We start from the raw sequence: 16,945 nt of genomic DNA on the forward strand, positions 1-16,945 counted from the left end.
CCTCCTCCCCTGCACCCCTCTGAAGACTAAAATAATCGTTGTTACGACAGAACAGAAGAGGCCACAACGCCCCCATGCCACTACCAACCATGGGCTCTGTTGCTACTGCTGCTACCACTGGCCATGGAAACACACACGCAGGTGGGAAATGTAGTGTGTGTGTGTGTTGAGTGAGACTGCAACTTTCTTCAATCTTTGGTTGTGTCTGTGTCTGTGGGGACGGTCAAATGTTTAAAGTCTGCCTGTGAGGGAAAGAGAGGGAATACAGTACACAAGTACGTATGTGTGTACATCAATCCATGATTGATTCTAACGGATCTATAGTGCTGCGTGCCCAGAGCCTGAGGGAGCCTTCCTGGTGCCACCTCTAATCCTCTGTAGCTCAGCTGGTAGAGCACGGCGCTTGTAACGCCAAGGTAGTGGGTTCGATCCCCGGGACCACCCATACACAAAAATGTATGCACGCATGACTAAGTCGCTTTGGATAAAAGCATCTGCTAAATGGCATATTATTATTATTATTATTATTATTATTATTAATCCCCTTGCTGAGGGGGGAACCATGCCTTCAGAAAGTATTCATACCCATTTGACTTCTTGCACATTTTGTTGTGTTACAGCCTGAATTCAAAATTGATTAAATTGATTTTTCCCCCTCTCACCCATCTACACACAATACCCTATAACAACAAAGTGAAAACATGTTTTAGAAATATTTGCTAATATTTATTGAAAATGAAATACAGAAATCTCATTTACATAAGTATTCACACCACTTTGGCAGCGATTACAGCTGTGAGTCTTTCTGGGTAAGTCTCTAAGAGCTTTCCACACCTGGATTGTGCAATATTTGCCCATTATTCTTTTCAAGATTCTTCATGCTCTGTCAAATTGGTTGTTGATCATTGCTAGACAACAATTTTCAGGCTTGCAAGATTTTCAAGTAGATTTAATTCAAAACTGTAACTCAGCCACTCAGGAACATTACCTGTCTTCTTGGTATGCAACTCCAGTGTAGATTTAGGGCAGCAGGTAGCCTAGCGGTTACGAGCATTGGGCCAGTAACTGAAAGGTTGCTGGAACAAATCCCTGAGCCAACTAGGAGAAAAATCAGTTGATGTGCCCTTGAGCAAGGCACTCAACCCTAATTGCTCCTGTAAGTCGCTCTGGATAAGAGCATCTACTAAATGATTAGAATGTCCCCCCTAAAAAATGTGGCCTTGTTTTTGGTGAAATCCCTGAGTGGTTTCCTTCCTCTCTGGCAACTGAGTTAGGAAGGACGCCTGTATCTTTGTAGTGACTGAGTGTATTGACACACCATCCAAAGTGTAAGTAGTAACTTCACCATGCTCAAAGGGAAATTCAATATCTGCTTTTTTTTTGCCATCTACCAATAGGTGCCCTTCTTTGTGATGCATTGGAAAACCTCCCTGGTCTTTATGGTTGAATCTGTGTTTGAAATTCACTTCTCAACTGAGGGACCTTACCGATAATTGTATGTGTGGGGTACATAGATGAGGTAGTCATTTAAAAATCATGTTAAACACCATCATGCAACATATTGTCTTGTTAAGCCACATTTTACTCCTGAACTTATTTAGGCTTGCCATAACAAAGGGGTTGAATACATTTACATTACATTTTAGTCATTTAGCAGACGCTCTTATCCAGAGCGACTTACAGTTAGTGAATACATTTTATTATTTTTTATATTAGCCCCCCGTGGGAATCGAACCCACAACCCTGGCGTTGCAAACACCATGCTCTATCAACTGAGCTACATCCCTGCCGGCCATTCCCTCCCCTACCCTGGACGACGCTGGGCCAATTGTGCGCCGCCCATGAGTCTCCCGGTCGCGGCCGGCTGCGACAGAGCCTGGATTCGAACCAGGATCTCTAGTGGCACAGTTAGCACTGCGATGCAGTGCCTTAGACCACTGCGCCACTCAGGAGGTGAATACTTATTGACTCAATACATTTCAGCTTTTCATTTGTAATTAATTGGTAAACATTCTGAAAAACATAATTCCACTAGCATCATTTTTAATTCAGGCTGTAATACAACAAAATGTGGAAAATGTCAAGGGGTGTGAATATTTTCTGAAGACATTGTATATCTTCCTCTAATATCTTCCCTCTCCTTTTATACAACTTTGCTGCACACACACGCACACACACACACACCTTGGAGCCGTCCAGACTGATGATGCGGTAGACGTTGCGCGTGCTGTCGTAGAAGTAGGAGACTGTGACTGCGTGTTTACTGGTGGGAACCCAGTTCTTCTTGGTGGTGGGGTCGATCTGGAAGACATGGGCCCTCGTACTGAAGATAGGCTGCTCTCTGTAGGGGAGACAAGCAGAGAGAGGGGGGAGTCAGTATATACATAGGAATTAAACTCACCACCCTGTTGTTGGTTCGTACAGCTGCGCCATGGGAAACAAAAGTGCTGGGAGTGTGTGAGGGCTGAGGTAGGAGTGTGGAGTGTGTGTGGTAGGTGAGACACACACACACAGCCCCTCAGAGATCGCTACACACATCCTGCAGCGCACTGCACTGGCAATGACTGGGAGGGGAAAACACACACACCCACACACACTTCAGTTGCAGTATTTGTATGTTATCTCTTCAATCCAGGTGGAGCTCCATTAACAATAACAAGGGGTTTTAATACCAGTACGAAAGAGAAACATTACTTAGCCACAGACAGAAATCGCTTACTAGAAATGAATGGATGTAATGTTGAGGTTAATCAAATTGACTGGCTGGGTACATTAAGGTACTAAAACAGGAGCAACAGGGATAAATGATTTTCTACTAGTCCATTAATTAATTAATTACAGTTAAAGTGCCTTTGCTAAGACAATAGAGAGGTTGTTCATTAAATATGATGCATCCCTAGCACAGTGCCGTTTAAACTGTTATGGCTGCCTAATAAATATAATAAAATATTTAAGTATAAGGAACTGGTTCTTCTGACACAATGTAGAGGTAGGTAGCATTAAAGCATCCAACCTATGGTCCTTGGGAGATAAGAGGAGAGTGGTGATATTAGTCTGACGACTCACTACATTTTTGTATTTCTTCCGCTGCTCTATCATTCGCTTTAAACTTTAGTCTGAGACAGCCATCACTGAAGTCGTTTCTGGTGACGAGGGGCACGAGGGGTGTTTTACAAAACAAAGTCATCAGCGATTGGATCGTCTCTAACCAATCAGTGTATAAAAGACAATGATTAATTTTCAAACCGCCACTTTACCCAACGTACTGTATGTTCTGGCTCTGGCCCAACCTATCAGTTTCTGGACCAAATCAGACGGCCCCGAATGTGTTCACATTCAGTGAAGGGTCGGGGAGGTACTCAGATCCAGACTCGTTGCGGGAAAGAAACTAACGTCTGTGGGCGTGGCATAGCGTTTGGCAGGAGCAAGGAGTCTGGGTAGCCAGGCAACGGCGATATAGGATTGAAAAAAGAAAATGGGATAAAATAATGAGAGGAACTGATAAAATAAGGGCTGGAGGAGAGGATGGGAGAGAGAAAGAGCATGTGTGTGAGAGTGAGAGAGTGCGAGAGAATGAGCTGGATAAAAGTGAGTCTAACTTGAACCGTCCTGCCTGTGTGTGTGTGTGTGTGTGTGTGTGTGTGTGTGTGTTTTAAAAGCTGCCATAGGAAGGACAGATATGCTAATTTCCCGCCACAGAGCTGAACAATGAGAGCCCACACAAATCACTCCTCCATCACCACACCTCCCATTATATCACACACAGGAGTTAGGGGGAAATAGGAACAATAAGGTATGAAAGCTGCTCACTGATTCTGCAATAGTTAAAAGGAAAGTGGAACTTTTACACAGGGAAAGGACACAATACAGAATACAGTCCGTTAACGGGTCTCCTATGGCAGTGTTAGCCCATGAGCTAAAGCCTAGGCATTAGGCCTGGGCGCTAATGCAAGTCCTCAGGACTCAGGCAAGGTTACTAATCATGCAAGCACGGTTTACCAAACCAACTATGTTACATATCTCCCAAGCGAATTAGTGAACGTGGTTATACCAACAGTCCAGCAGGGGGCAGATGTCCATGAGAGTCAAGCTGCAGTATCAGTAACTATGCTGTGCTGTGATGTAATAGATTAGCCAAAGGTGACCTGGGAGTACCTGGGCTGGGCCCACATACACAGATCAGACAACTGGCCTGGCCCTGTGGCCCTGGTCAGCTTCCAAACATAACATAACTATGGAGGAAAGCAGCTCTCAGGTAAGGTCTTGGATTAAAGACATCGTATAGCAAGCTAATGGCATAGCAAGCTGCATATCTCTGGCTGGGACTGACTAGGCTAGAAGCCTCTTCACATAATCCACAGCAAGTGGTGGGTAGAAGTCTTCCAGTCGGGAATTTGCTAAGTCTCATATTTCCTAAATACAGTTGAAGTCGGAAGTTTACATACACTTATGTTGGAGTCATTAAAACTTGTTTTTCAACCACTCCACAAATTTCTTGTTAACAAACTATCATTTTGGCAAGTCGGTTAGGACATCTACTTTGTGCATGACACAAGTAATTTTTCCAACAATTGTTTACAGACAGATTATTTCACTTATAATTCACTGTATCACAATTCCAGTGGGTCAGAAGTTTACATACACTAAATTGACTGTGCCTTTAAACAGCTTGGAAAATTCCAGAAAATGATGTCATGGCTTTAGAAGCTTCTGATAGGCTAATTGACATCATTTGAGTCAATTGGAGGTGTACCTGTGGATGTATTTCAAGGACTACCTTCAAACTCAGTGCCTCTTTGCTTGACATCATGGGAAAATCAAAAGAAATCAGCCAAGACCTCAGAAAACAAATTGTAGACCTCCACAAGTCTGGTTCATCCTTGGGAGCAATTTCCAAACGCCTGAAGGTACCACGTTCATCTGTACAAACAATAGTACGCAAGTATAAACACCATGGGACCACACAGCCGTCATACCGCTCAGGAAGGAGACGCGTTCTGTCTCCTAGAGATTAACGTACTTTGCGAAAAGTGCAAATCAATCCCAAAACAACAGCAAAGGACCTTGTGAAGATGCTGGAGGAAACAGGTACAAAATTATCTATATCCACAGTAAAACAAGTCCTATATCGACATAACCTGAAAGGCCGCTCAGCAAGGAAGAAGCCACTGCTCCAAAACCGCCATAAAAAAGACAGACTACGGTTTGCAACTGCACATGGGGACGAAGATCGTACTTTTTGGAGAAATGTCCTCTCGTCTGATGAAACAAAAATAGAACTGTTTGGCCATAATGACCATCGTTATGTTTGGAGGAAAAAGGGGGTCGCTTGCAAGCCGAAGAACACCATCCCAACCGTGAAGCACAGGGTTGGCAGCATCATGTTGTGGGGGTGCTTTGCTGCAGGAGGGACTGGTGCACTTCACAAAATAGATGGCATCATGAGGAAGGAAAATTATGTGGATATATTGAAGCAACATCTCAAGACATCAGTCAGGAAGTTAAAGCTTGGTCGCAAATGGGTCTTCCAAATGGACAATGACCCCAAGCATACTTCCAAAGTTGTGGCAAAATGGCTTAAGGACAACAAAGTCAAGGTATACGAGTGGCCATCACAAAGCCCTGACCTCAATCCTATAGAACATATGTGGGCAGAACTGAAAGAGCGTGTGCGAGCAAGGAGGCCTACAAACCTGACTCAGTTACACGAGCTCTGTCAGGAGGAATGGGCCAAAATTCACCCAACTTATTGTGGGAAGCTTGTGGAAGGCTACCCGAAACGTTTGACCCAAGTTATACAATTTAAAGGCAATGCTACCAAATACTAATTGAGTGTATGTAAACTTCTGACCCACTGGGAATTAAAGAAATAAAAGCTGAAATAAATCACTCTCTACTATTATTCTGACATTTCACATTCTTAAAATAAAGTGGTGATCCTAACTGACCTTAAACGGAATTTTTACTAGGATTAAATGTCAGGAATTGTGAGAAGAAAAAAAAAACTTCCAACTTCAACTGTAAGTGTAGGCTTAATATATCAAGAGTGTGATGGAAAGAGAGTGAGAGAGGAGCACACACAGAGAGACAGAGAGACAGAGCGAGAGAGGAGTGATAATTTATCTGTGAGTGACAGTGCCTCAGATAATGTGACCGTACTCTTCGAGACCCCTGTATAAAACTGAACTAGTAAAAAAAAGCTCTGGACATTAAAGAGCACATTGTTGTCATAACTGGTTCTGTTAGGAGACGTAGAGCGCTTACTTAGCTTTTTATGGATCACATTTTATAATGGCAGCAAATTGCCCCTCAATCACAAGCCATTTGAATGTATTCTCCCTGATAGCAGGGCAGTGAGGAGCAGGAGCCCCATTCAGAAAGCATGGATTTAGTACCATTTACACACATTTCCATGTAAAAGGCCCATAAGCACCAAACTGAAGTTCATAGGTGCATGTCAAATTGGTGTCAAACGAAAGCTAAGCGTGTATATATTTTCTTTATTAAGGCATATATACATTTTTCATCCAAAAAATTAGGAATAAGCAAAGGCTTTGATTTCTGGTCAAACAGATGGAAAAGGTGTCTTAGAAAACATCTACCAGAAAAAGTTTTACAAATCAAACACCAAAATTTTTAAATAAAGGCCCCTCCAGGGTTGGGTCAATTCCATTTCAATTCCAGTGAATTCTGGAAGTACAATGAAATTCCAACTCCAATTATCTTCTAATGCTTTTCTATGAAGATAAATTGCTACTTTCTAAACCGACTGGAATTTAAATGGAATTGACCCCAACCCTGCTTTCAACTAACACTTCTATTTAATTTTGGATAAATTATTTGCCTTCTGTAAGTTTAAGAAACATTGCATTGTGCTTTGAAATTCTGTTACCAAAAACCCACATATCTTTAAGATATTTTCAAATTTCTCTCCCACATAGTGTGTAGAATAATACCCAAATATGCAAAGGAGGATATTGCATATTTATACCTTTGTGTACATATTTAGGATACATCACCATGAAGAGAATGACTTTCATATCCATAATTATGAATTTCTGTGTAGTACAGATCAGGGACCCATGTTGAAATTCCATTACTGCAATTTCCCTTACCAGGTGTAAATCCACTTCACCTACTGTAGTTCAATAACCTAAATAGATTTTTTCAAAGTCACTGTGTCATGTCATAGCTGACACCATTCTTTCTGCAGACATCGTTGAATCTTAATTCAGAACAGATATTTAAGAGTTTTTGGAAAATGTGGACACACAAAAAAAAACTGAGGGAGATTTAACCAAAATACTGTTACCAAAATGTGCATCTGCACAGTTCTTCCAGTGAATGTGTTTTTGTAAAATCTTCAGTGTACATTTTTAAAAGTAGTCGTTGTGCATAGAGCTGTATGGTTTGTTAAACTTTGAAATTAAGGTTTTTGGTTTGGCATTCACTACCGTTCAAAAGTTTGGGGTCACTTAGAAATGTCCTTGTTTTCAAAAGAAAAGCAATTTTATTGTCCATTAAAATAACACCAAATTGATCAGAAATACAGTGTAGACATTGTTAATGTTGTAAATGGCTAATGTAGCTGGAAACGGCTGATTTTTAATGGAATATCTACATAGGCGTACAGAGGCCCATTACCAACAACCATCAGTCCTGTGTTCCAATGGCATGTTGTGTTTGCTAATCCAAGTATATCATTTTAAAAGGCTAATTGATCATTAGAAAACCCTTTTGCAATTATGTTAGCACAGCTGAAAACTGTTGTGCTGATTAAAGAAGCAATAAAACTGGCCTTCTTGAAACTAGTTGAGTATCTGGAGCATCAGCAATTGTGGGTTCGATTACAGGATCAAAATGGCCAGAAACAAATAACTTTCTTCTGAAACTCATCAGTCTATTCTTGTACTGAGAAATGAAGGCTATTCCATGCGAGAAATTGCCAAGAAACTGAAGATCTCGTACAACGCTGTGTACTACTCCCTTCATAGAATAGCGCAAACTGGCTCTAACCAGAATAGAAAGAAGAGTGGGAGGCCCCGGTGCACAACTGAGCAAGAGGACAAATACATTAGAGTGTCTAGTTTGATAAAACAGACGCCTCACAGGTGCTCAACTGGCAGCTTCTTTAAATAGTACCCGCAAAACACCAGTCTCAACGTCAACAGTGAAGAGGCGACTCCGGCATGCTGACTGTCAAAGTTGCAAAGAAAAAGCCACATCTCAGACTGGCCAATAAAAATAAAATATTAAGATGGGCAAAAGAACACAGACACTGGACTTTTTCTTTGCAACTCTGCCTAGGTCAGCATCCCGGAGTCACCTCTTCACTGTTGACATTGAGACTGGTGTTTTGCGGGTACTATTTAATGAAGCTGCCAGTTGAGGACCTGTGAGGCGTCTGTTTGATGTCATGTCCCAGCATGCTTTGGTTACCATCTTTGATACCCGTTGATGATGATCCCAAAATGCAAAGCAGAATCATTTCCTCTTCCTGGTGGAGTAACTGACATCCCTACATCCTCAGCTCAACTCAAACCGTTTACCAAATCTGCCAGTCTTAACTGTAGGCTACTCAACACATTAGTCTGGACTGTAGCGTCAAAGCTATGATTCTTCTTCTTGGAGAGCCGCTGACATTAGACATAACACTTGAGAACTAACTCAATAGTGTCAGACAACAATCTGAGGGACTAGTGCAGGTCCACAGACCAGAGGTTGAAAAACACAAGAGGATGGGCTTGAGACATAGTTGGGCTGTGGTTTCCATTTCAACATCATTATCTTTTCCTTTATACTCCTATGTAATGGAAACTGCCAATAAAAAAATACTTGGCATTACAAAACCCTGGTTGGACTGGGTTGACTGAACCAGGAGTGAGAGGGCCCCTGGGGAGCAGCCCTGGCCTGGCCAGAGTGAGCGCTTCCTGGGCTCCCCTCCAGAACTCTCCCACAGATAAGCCTCACCGTCCAGCCAGTGGTCCCTCAAAGATAAACACTATTATAGCTCTGATTCTTCTGTCCTCAGCATTAAAAAGCCCATACCAGCAGCCTCCAGTATGGCAGCCAGGCGTTGTGTCTTTAAACGGGTCTTATTTCATGTAGATTCAGTCCCTAGATGACTATCTGCCGGGCTCGGAGAGGAATCCGCAAGGGAAAGCACAGTTAATTGTTTGCCGGTGGCGGCAGCTTGGAGCTGGTTTCATTTCATTCTTACGGCGTCCAAGGGTTCTTCTGTGAGAAAGCGTGCTACTGTGATTCCTCTTCAGCCCCTCCTGGTTTTAACCAGTTAATTAAGTTAGCATTGTGGAGTGGTGGGTCTGGGGCCTTGCTAGCTATTATTTAACACATACAATGAGGGTAAAAAAACATTATGAACACCTGCTCTTTCCATGACATAGACTGACTAGGTGAATCCAGTTGCAAGCTATGATCCCTTATTGATGCCACTTGATAAATCCACTTCAAATCAGCGTAGATGAAGGGGAGGAGACAGGTTAAAGAAGGATTTTTAAGCCACGAGACAATTGAGACATGGATTGTGTATGTGTGCCATTCAGAGGGTGAATGGGCAAGATAAAAGATTGAAGTGCCTTTGAACGGGTTTGTGTCAAGAACAGCAACGCTGCTGAGGTTTTCACACTCAGCAGTTTCCTGTTTGTATCAAGAATGGTCCACCACCCAAAGGACATCCAGCCAACTTGACAACTGTGGGAAGCATTGAAGTCAACATGGGCCAGCATCCCTGTGGACCGCTTTCATTAGGAAGGTGTTTGGTATACTCAGTGTAGACTGGTGTCGTCAGAGTGATGAGGGTGGTGATGAGATAGGAGGGTAGACTGTAACTGTACTGTATGCTTCACACCAGAACTGACAGACTGCAGATAATAGCTACTGTAGAATCATACTATGTATGGGGGGGTGGGGGGGTGAGCTGTAATGTAGTGCCAATGGAAATAATATATGTATGTGCTATACAGTACACTACTAACCCATGTCCTTTCTTCTGGTTTTCCATCACCATGTCTCTCGCTATTCCTAATTTCACCTCACTGAACACTCTCCAAGTCCACTGCTTGTTGTGTTGACATTAGGGTTTGTTTTTGTAGGGAGTCCCTCCCTGTAACATCACAGATCTCCAATCTATTAATCTGATTTTCATACAGACTAAACTTACTGGCATCAACTGCCATTACACCCACCTCCTCCTGAAGCAACATTTGCTTAATTAAAGCAAACGTTCTCTGTTATCTGTACATCAGTGGCCAGGTGTGTGTGTGTGTGTGTTTGTTAGCCTCTAATCCCTACCACAATGGACAGTTGTGTGGCATGCAGGGCTCAATGACGAGTGCTATGCCAGAGGAATCTGATCACAGATGTTATCAAATCAGCAGTTCTCCACTTACCACCACACATACACACACAGATGTGTTTGCATAGAGGTTGTCAAAGGCAGGTACTGTCTGTGGCCAATGGGGAAAGCACATTGGTGCAGTCTCCAATTACGGCCCTTTATTGGTGTGCGTGTGTGTGGTCAGTAAACACTCATGTTCAAGTAGCCTCTCTCCAGGGCAGTGCTCCTCCTCTTATTCCTCTGCTTCCCAGACTAGAGGGGATAGGAGAGAGGCCCTTCAAGAGGAGCCACTTAACCTGTGCTTCGGTCCTTTTCATCCTCACCTGACCCGTCTGTCAGTCTGTCTGTGATCCCTTTCACAGTCAGTCTTCATAGAGATGAAGGCTAAGAACCATAATTCACTCACTGGCTTTTTTCTGAAGTTGCGTTCAAAAAGGTCTTACTATAACGTTTAAACGATTACTATATCATATTATTGTGGTTCCTGAGATGTTGTTTAAACACTTCTCCAGGCGTTGTGAGAGCTGATAATCTGCACTAGGCAGCGTGACTGTGTAAAAGACAGGTTGGAACTCCACCAGTCACTCTAAACTGCTTGCCTGCATTACAAACATAGCTGCTGCCTGGTTGCTAAGGCAACACCCATGTGACTCAGGGCCAGTCAGGATCTGTGAGCATCCTCCAACCCCCTCTCTCCCGCCCACAGGCTCTCTAAGCCAATCACAAGGCAGCGTGTCCCATACAGGTTAAACCTACTCACAGAGGGAGTGTGTGGGTCTTTGCTTGGCGCAGCATGAGGTTGAAAATACCCATATGATAGGCTAAGGCCTGGTTTGTGGTTACACACAGAGGCTGGGAGAATTGGTGCAACCACTGGCTTAAAATACCCATATGCTAGGACCTGGTTTGTGTTCTGGTGACACACATATGGAGGGTGGTTTGTGTGGACTCTTCTGATCTTTCTCGCTCAGATTCAGATCAGCTTTATTAGCATTAATGACAAAGCCACGGTTGCTAAAGCAAAGTGAGATAATGACAACAATAACTGTAAACAAATATATAATAGTAATGTGATTAGAGAAAGGCGAAATCTCTTGCTCTCTTCCCATAGCCTTCTCTCTCTCCCTTCCATTCTCCCCTCGTCTCTCTCCCTCTCTCGCTCCTGTTGTTAACTCAGGGTCCAGGGAAGTATTGACAGCTGGAGCCCAGTGAAAATATCTGGCTTTCACCCACTAACTGCACTGGCTGCAGCAGCCCACTCTCTCGCTCTTTCACACACACCCCCACTTCTTCCTCTCTCTTCCTGGCTCTCTGGATCTCACTGGGCTGGCTGTGGCCCACTCTCTCTACCTCTCCATATGCCCTTCTTTATTTCTCTTTCCCTCACTCTCTCCATCTCTCCCCATGCCCTTCTCGGTCTTGCTCACTCTCTGGCGACATCTCTCTCTCTCAGGTTTGGGGTTCTACTGGCTCCATCCACTCAGACTAGAGAGCAGGTGAGTAGGAGATCTAACCTCTCTCTCACACAGTTCTACTACTCATTGCTCTCGCTCTACCTCGCTCTACCTCTCTACCTCTACCTCTCTCTACCTCTGGAGACACTGCCATGGGTCTCTCTACCTCTACCTCTCTCTACCTCTCTCTACCTCTCTCTACCTCTCTCTACCTCTCTCTACCTCTCTCTACCTCTCTCTACCTCTGGAGACACTGCCATGGGTAAATGTCAGGAGGGATCTATAGTCCCGTGTAGCTCAGTTGGTAGAGCGTGGTGTTTGCAACGCCAGGGTTGTGGGTTCGTTTCCCACGAGGGACCAGTATGAAAAAAAAAAGAAAAAAAAAAGAAAGAAAAAAAAAATCTATGCACTCACTAACTGTAAGTCGCTCTGGATAAGAGCGTATGCTAAATGACTAAAACAAAACAAAACCAATCTGCTAGGAGATTTTCTTCTTAATACCTTCACACTGCAATATTTTCATGTTTCGTCAATGAAACTGTACTTTATGTTTTAAAAGTGGGGCAATTCCACAGAGAATCATTCAGAAATCAAAGCATTTACTTATCCCAAATTTTTGGGATGGAAAATGGTTGAAAAATGTATCATCTCTGCCTTAATTTCTGAAAAACATAGACTCTTAGCTTTAATTTGACACCCAATTTGATATGCTCCTATGAACTTCACATGTTGGTGCTCACTGCTCATGGGTCCTTTTCGAAGGAAATGCCCAGTGCATAAGCTACCATTCTGCATTCTCAGCTTTCGCCATGGGTAAGATTGAAACAGGGCAGGAGCCAGGATGGGCCTTGAATAGGGCTACTGTGGCTCTGGTAAGTCAGAGTCTGGTTGTGATGTCTGGGTTTTGAGTAAGGACACAGCAGTGGTGCTTCCAAAACAAAGTGCTCCTGACTTTGACCATCCACTTAGTGTCTCACAGTAACTGCCCTGTCCAACACTGGCACCCTGTATGATTGTGATTATCATTTCTACGGAGTCTGAGGACAGGGAGGGAAGTTTTAAAGGTTGGTGCAGGACAGGCAGTCCATAAAGGGGCAATCTGCAGTTGCTCCATCCATTTTTGGACTTGTGAATTAATTATATGTACCCATTGGTTCTTGAAGAATATAACTTATAAATGCCTCATGAGCTTAGTTCAACTGTCGTACCCCATCAGAACCCAAAATATAAGACTGTTTTACTCCAATATTTGTAAACAAAGTAAATGTAAACAAACACTATATAGCCTCAAAACGTGGTTAAAACTATCATTTTGATATCATGGATGGTCAGTCCTTACATCCATAGCTCTGTTCATGAATTTGAGAGTAGTTACATTTCTCCAGCCCCATCCCTCAGCGTTTTACTGAAACAGGAGTGGGGATAACGCTTTATTGTTTTAACTACTGATTGCCGCTTTAAAACTGACATGTTTCAGCCCATATGAACTACATAATAGGCTAGTCAATACATAATAGGCTAGTCAAGGTTTTGGTTAAAGTTGTTGAACCAGATAAGGGCAGGGCAGACAATGGGAGTTGGTTCAGTTGATGGGAGATTAATCATAGTTTGAGAAATCATTTGTGCAGCATTTAACCCTGAGAACAGTTTTAAAATTATGCCAAATAAAAAATTTTTCTAATACACTCTTGACACCTCACTATTTAAATACACCTACACTAATGATTATTAGCCCAATATATCTGACTGTTTATGACACGTCCTGAGAGTACTGTAGGCTGCCGAGGTGCCAAGTTTCAGGCTGGTTTACATTAATTCATTATGCAGAACAGAAGCCCTGCACTAAAACACCTTAACAGCCAACTCTCTGAGAGGCTTAATTTAAGATAAGGGCACACTTTGAAGAAAGACGCATTCTTCTAATTTTTGTCAGAGAAATCGAGTCCTAACTGGATCATAGACTAGGAACTGAAGGTTAGTGAGGCGCTGTATGGCTTAAAGGCACAGTTCACCACCAAAATAAACGTTTTTCTAATTTAATCTAAGATGGTCTAAAATCAGGTTTAGTCCATATTCAACAACACAGTGAGTTTGTTGTGTAGCTATAGGTGTATGCCTATGCATCAGGTGAGACCCATCGGCTAGGGTTAGGGCTTGATTAGCCCCGACGTTCCTATGCTGTCCTTTGGACAACATAGTCACGTTCATTTGTATTGACAAAAACCTATTAGGTCCCCTGTCTGTCGCGAATGTTTAATAAAATTCCATTTGAACTTATTCTACCTGTTGTCCTCTGATTTAGTCATTTTAGTCAATTTTAGACAAAACGTCCACAGGGAAGTATTATTAAACAGACTTCAAAACGCGTCTCTGTGTGTGGCTATCACGATTTGTTTGCTCACCACCTGAAGAATGTGCACAAGACAGAAGTACATGCACGCAATGTAAGCATACTAACCGAAGTCTGGCAGGTGTTTATATTGTTTTGTGCATGTGCCAGGTGATAGAAATCTCAACGGCAGTACCAGCATTTGGAAAAATCTGTTTAATAATACTTTCCTGTAGATATTTTTTCTCAAATGCATAACCACAAAACGACAAACCGCAGAGACTACAGGTAGAGTAAGTTTAAGTTAAATTGTATTCAACATTCTGGCTGTAACTTTCTGGCTTGAAATGTTCCTAACAAATGTATGGCACTAATCTCAGACTGTGTAACCAGAGGTATCACAGTCTGATTGCCAGGCAAAGGCTTGATAAGATAACAGGAGCCTCTGGGATGGGAGTTCCATATTTAGGTGCTTAGTCTGAACTGTAAATAAACTTAAATGACTTCTGGGTTTCTTTCTGGCGTCAGTATATATTCAGAAAGTATGACAGGCATATTATGCCTCAGTATGATCTACTTCTATGGTAGTTATTATAGCTTTTGTTTAGGCACTGGAACAAATCTTAAACAAATGTGTGAATTAATTTACACATTTTCATGTAGACAGTGCAACTCCATCACAAGTCCATCCCTCCAGTACTGGATGAGATTATCATTTTCCAATGACACCACAGACTAAACCCATCTATCTGACATACCCTAATGTATTGAAATAAAACCGATAACATGCTTTATGTGGCCTATCTTAGAATACCAGAATAAGGGAGTAATAGCCTATTCACCAGTGTTTGATAAATTGTTCAGTGGGGATTTGGAAGCTATAATGGACTAATGGTGAGCCTGACATAGTAATGCAAGCCAACTTCAGGTAAACCATGTAGCCAGCCAGCGTACTGCTCTCAACCTTCTACCCACTCTTATCTATCTTGAAACAAACCAGGCTTCCTAGAAATCATTACACCTCCCATGAACACCACTCTTGTCAGGGAAGATTAGTACAGGCTAAAAATGGCACTACATTGCGCGATACGTACCCCATTTTGCTTGGTTGGTTAATCGAAGGGAAGGGATTCAGTCCGTGGTCGCCGAGGGCACCAACGCGGGAGTGAACAAGCTACTTTGTTTTTCCTCTCCAATAAGCGGTTCTTCACAGCGCTGTTGACGTCTTTTTGGCTTGACGGGAGATTCGAGATAGTCAGTGCGGTTCCCTTCACGCCGACATAGCTTGTTCGTCTGTTCTACGCTATGATTGGGTGTTGGTTGAAAGCTCACCCAAACAAACGTGTCGGTGCATGCATGATGATCGAAAACATCTGTGTTGACGTTAGATAAATGATATGCACTATTCAATCATGCTCAACGAGGATAGCAGCTAAGCTAACGTTGGCTACCAAGGACCACATACATGATTGACAGACTGTTTTTAATTCCAATGTAGCGCGAGCCTGATTTTACACTTAAAAGGCTGGAAAATAGGGACCGCTTGCATTAATATTGGCTGAACACAACCTTCTCTTGGCTGCTAAAATAGGCTTCAAATATCCACTTGGTTCTAGACGCACTTAGGTATTACAGCTCGGCGCTCCTTTCCGTTGCCTTGTATTTCGCTACTATCCAAAGACGACACCGCTTTCAATGTGGCCAGCTGCCTGCACCGCATACAGTTATCCTCGGGCGAGAAAAATGCTGAACATTCATTCCTGCATCTCACTTTGCAAGGCCCGACTGTTCAAAATACCACAATTTACTCGTTGCCTCTTTCCCTGGCGTCGTAAGTGCCATCAAAATTCCTCCAGCAGCTATCCTACTACAGCTTATCAAACGCATCATTGCATGGCACTAACATCATAAATACATCTGCAGCAATAATAAACTCATTTTTTGCTACAGGGATTTTTTTTTAAATGTCGAGTAGGCTTCATCTCCCATCTGTTTTCGCGGAAAGACTTTGGTGCATTCTCATGGCTCCACCATCTCCTCTAGGACCAGGTCAGACAAGCAGCTAGCATCATCTTCGATGCCAGGCGAATATGAAATGCTATAGTAAATTATGTTGAAATTAGAAAAATTGCCAATTGATTGATATTATTTATCAGACAGGGATCTCAAATGTCACATTACGACCTCTGTATTCGCTCCATCGAACGCCTCCCTTCTTCAGCCGTCTGTCTGTGTAGTCTCTGATTTCTCCTCTCATCCCATTCATCACCTCTCTTGCCGCGTTGAAAACAACTGGGAACTGGGAACTCGGAAATCTCCGACTTCAGTGCGTTCAAGACATCTGGGAACTCGGAAAAAATCGAACTCCGACTGGAAAAAATCGTTTTGAACGGTCTTCCAATTCGGATTTCCAAGTCGGAAACTCCGGCATCTTTCTAGAGCTCTGACTTTTCGACCTGAAGATCACTGACGTCATGATTTGACCCGTTTTTTCCGAGTTCCCAGTTGTCGTGAAAGCACCATCTATACCCATCCTCCTTTCTGTACAGAGCAAGCGTTAAATTGGCCTACGTCATCACGCCTCCCTCACACCGAAGTCACCGTATCCTTCGAAGTCTGACGTAATGAGGAATAAATATGTCCATCACTTCCGGTTAGCAACTGAAAAATAGTGTAGCAACACCTACCAACCTGCAGTTTATTATGTAACCTATAATAAACCTGTAATAAACATGAAACGCAATATTCCATTCCGTGTAGCTCAGTTGGTAGAGCATGGCGCTTGCAACGCCAGGGTTGTGGGTT

General features: G+C 42.8%; 1 protein-coding gene across 1 annotated transcript in view; it reads right to left on the bottom strand.

Annotated features, from left to right (window-relative positions):
* The window catches only part of LOC311127586 (homer protein homolog 1-like), a 30,715-nt gene extending 15,280 nt beyond the window's left edge, over positions 1-15,435 (bottom strand). Inside the window, exons 1-2 of the mRNA XM_084159404.1 lie at positions 15,235-15,435; positions 2,185-2,341 (exon numbers count right to left, since the gene is read on the bottom strand). Coding sequence (XP_084015530.1) covers positions 2,185-2,341; positions 15,235-15,239 — 162 coding nt within the window. The 5' untranslated portion in view covers positions 15,240-15,435. The remainder of the gene's footprint in view (positions 1-2,184; positions 2,342-15,234) is intronic.
* Between the last annotated feature and the right edge of the window lie 1,510 nt (positions 15,436-16,945).

The sequence above is a fragment of the Coregonus lavaretus genome (genome assembly GCF_964263955.1).
Source record: "Coregonus lavaretus genome assembly, chromosome: 4".
Taxonomy (NCBI): domain Eukaryota; kingdom Metazoa; phylum Chordata; class Actinopteri; order Salmoniformes; family Salmonidae; genus Coregonus; species Coregonus lavaretus.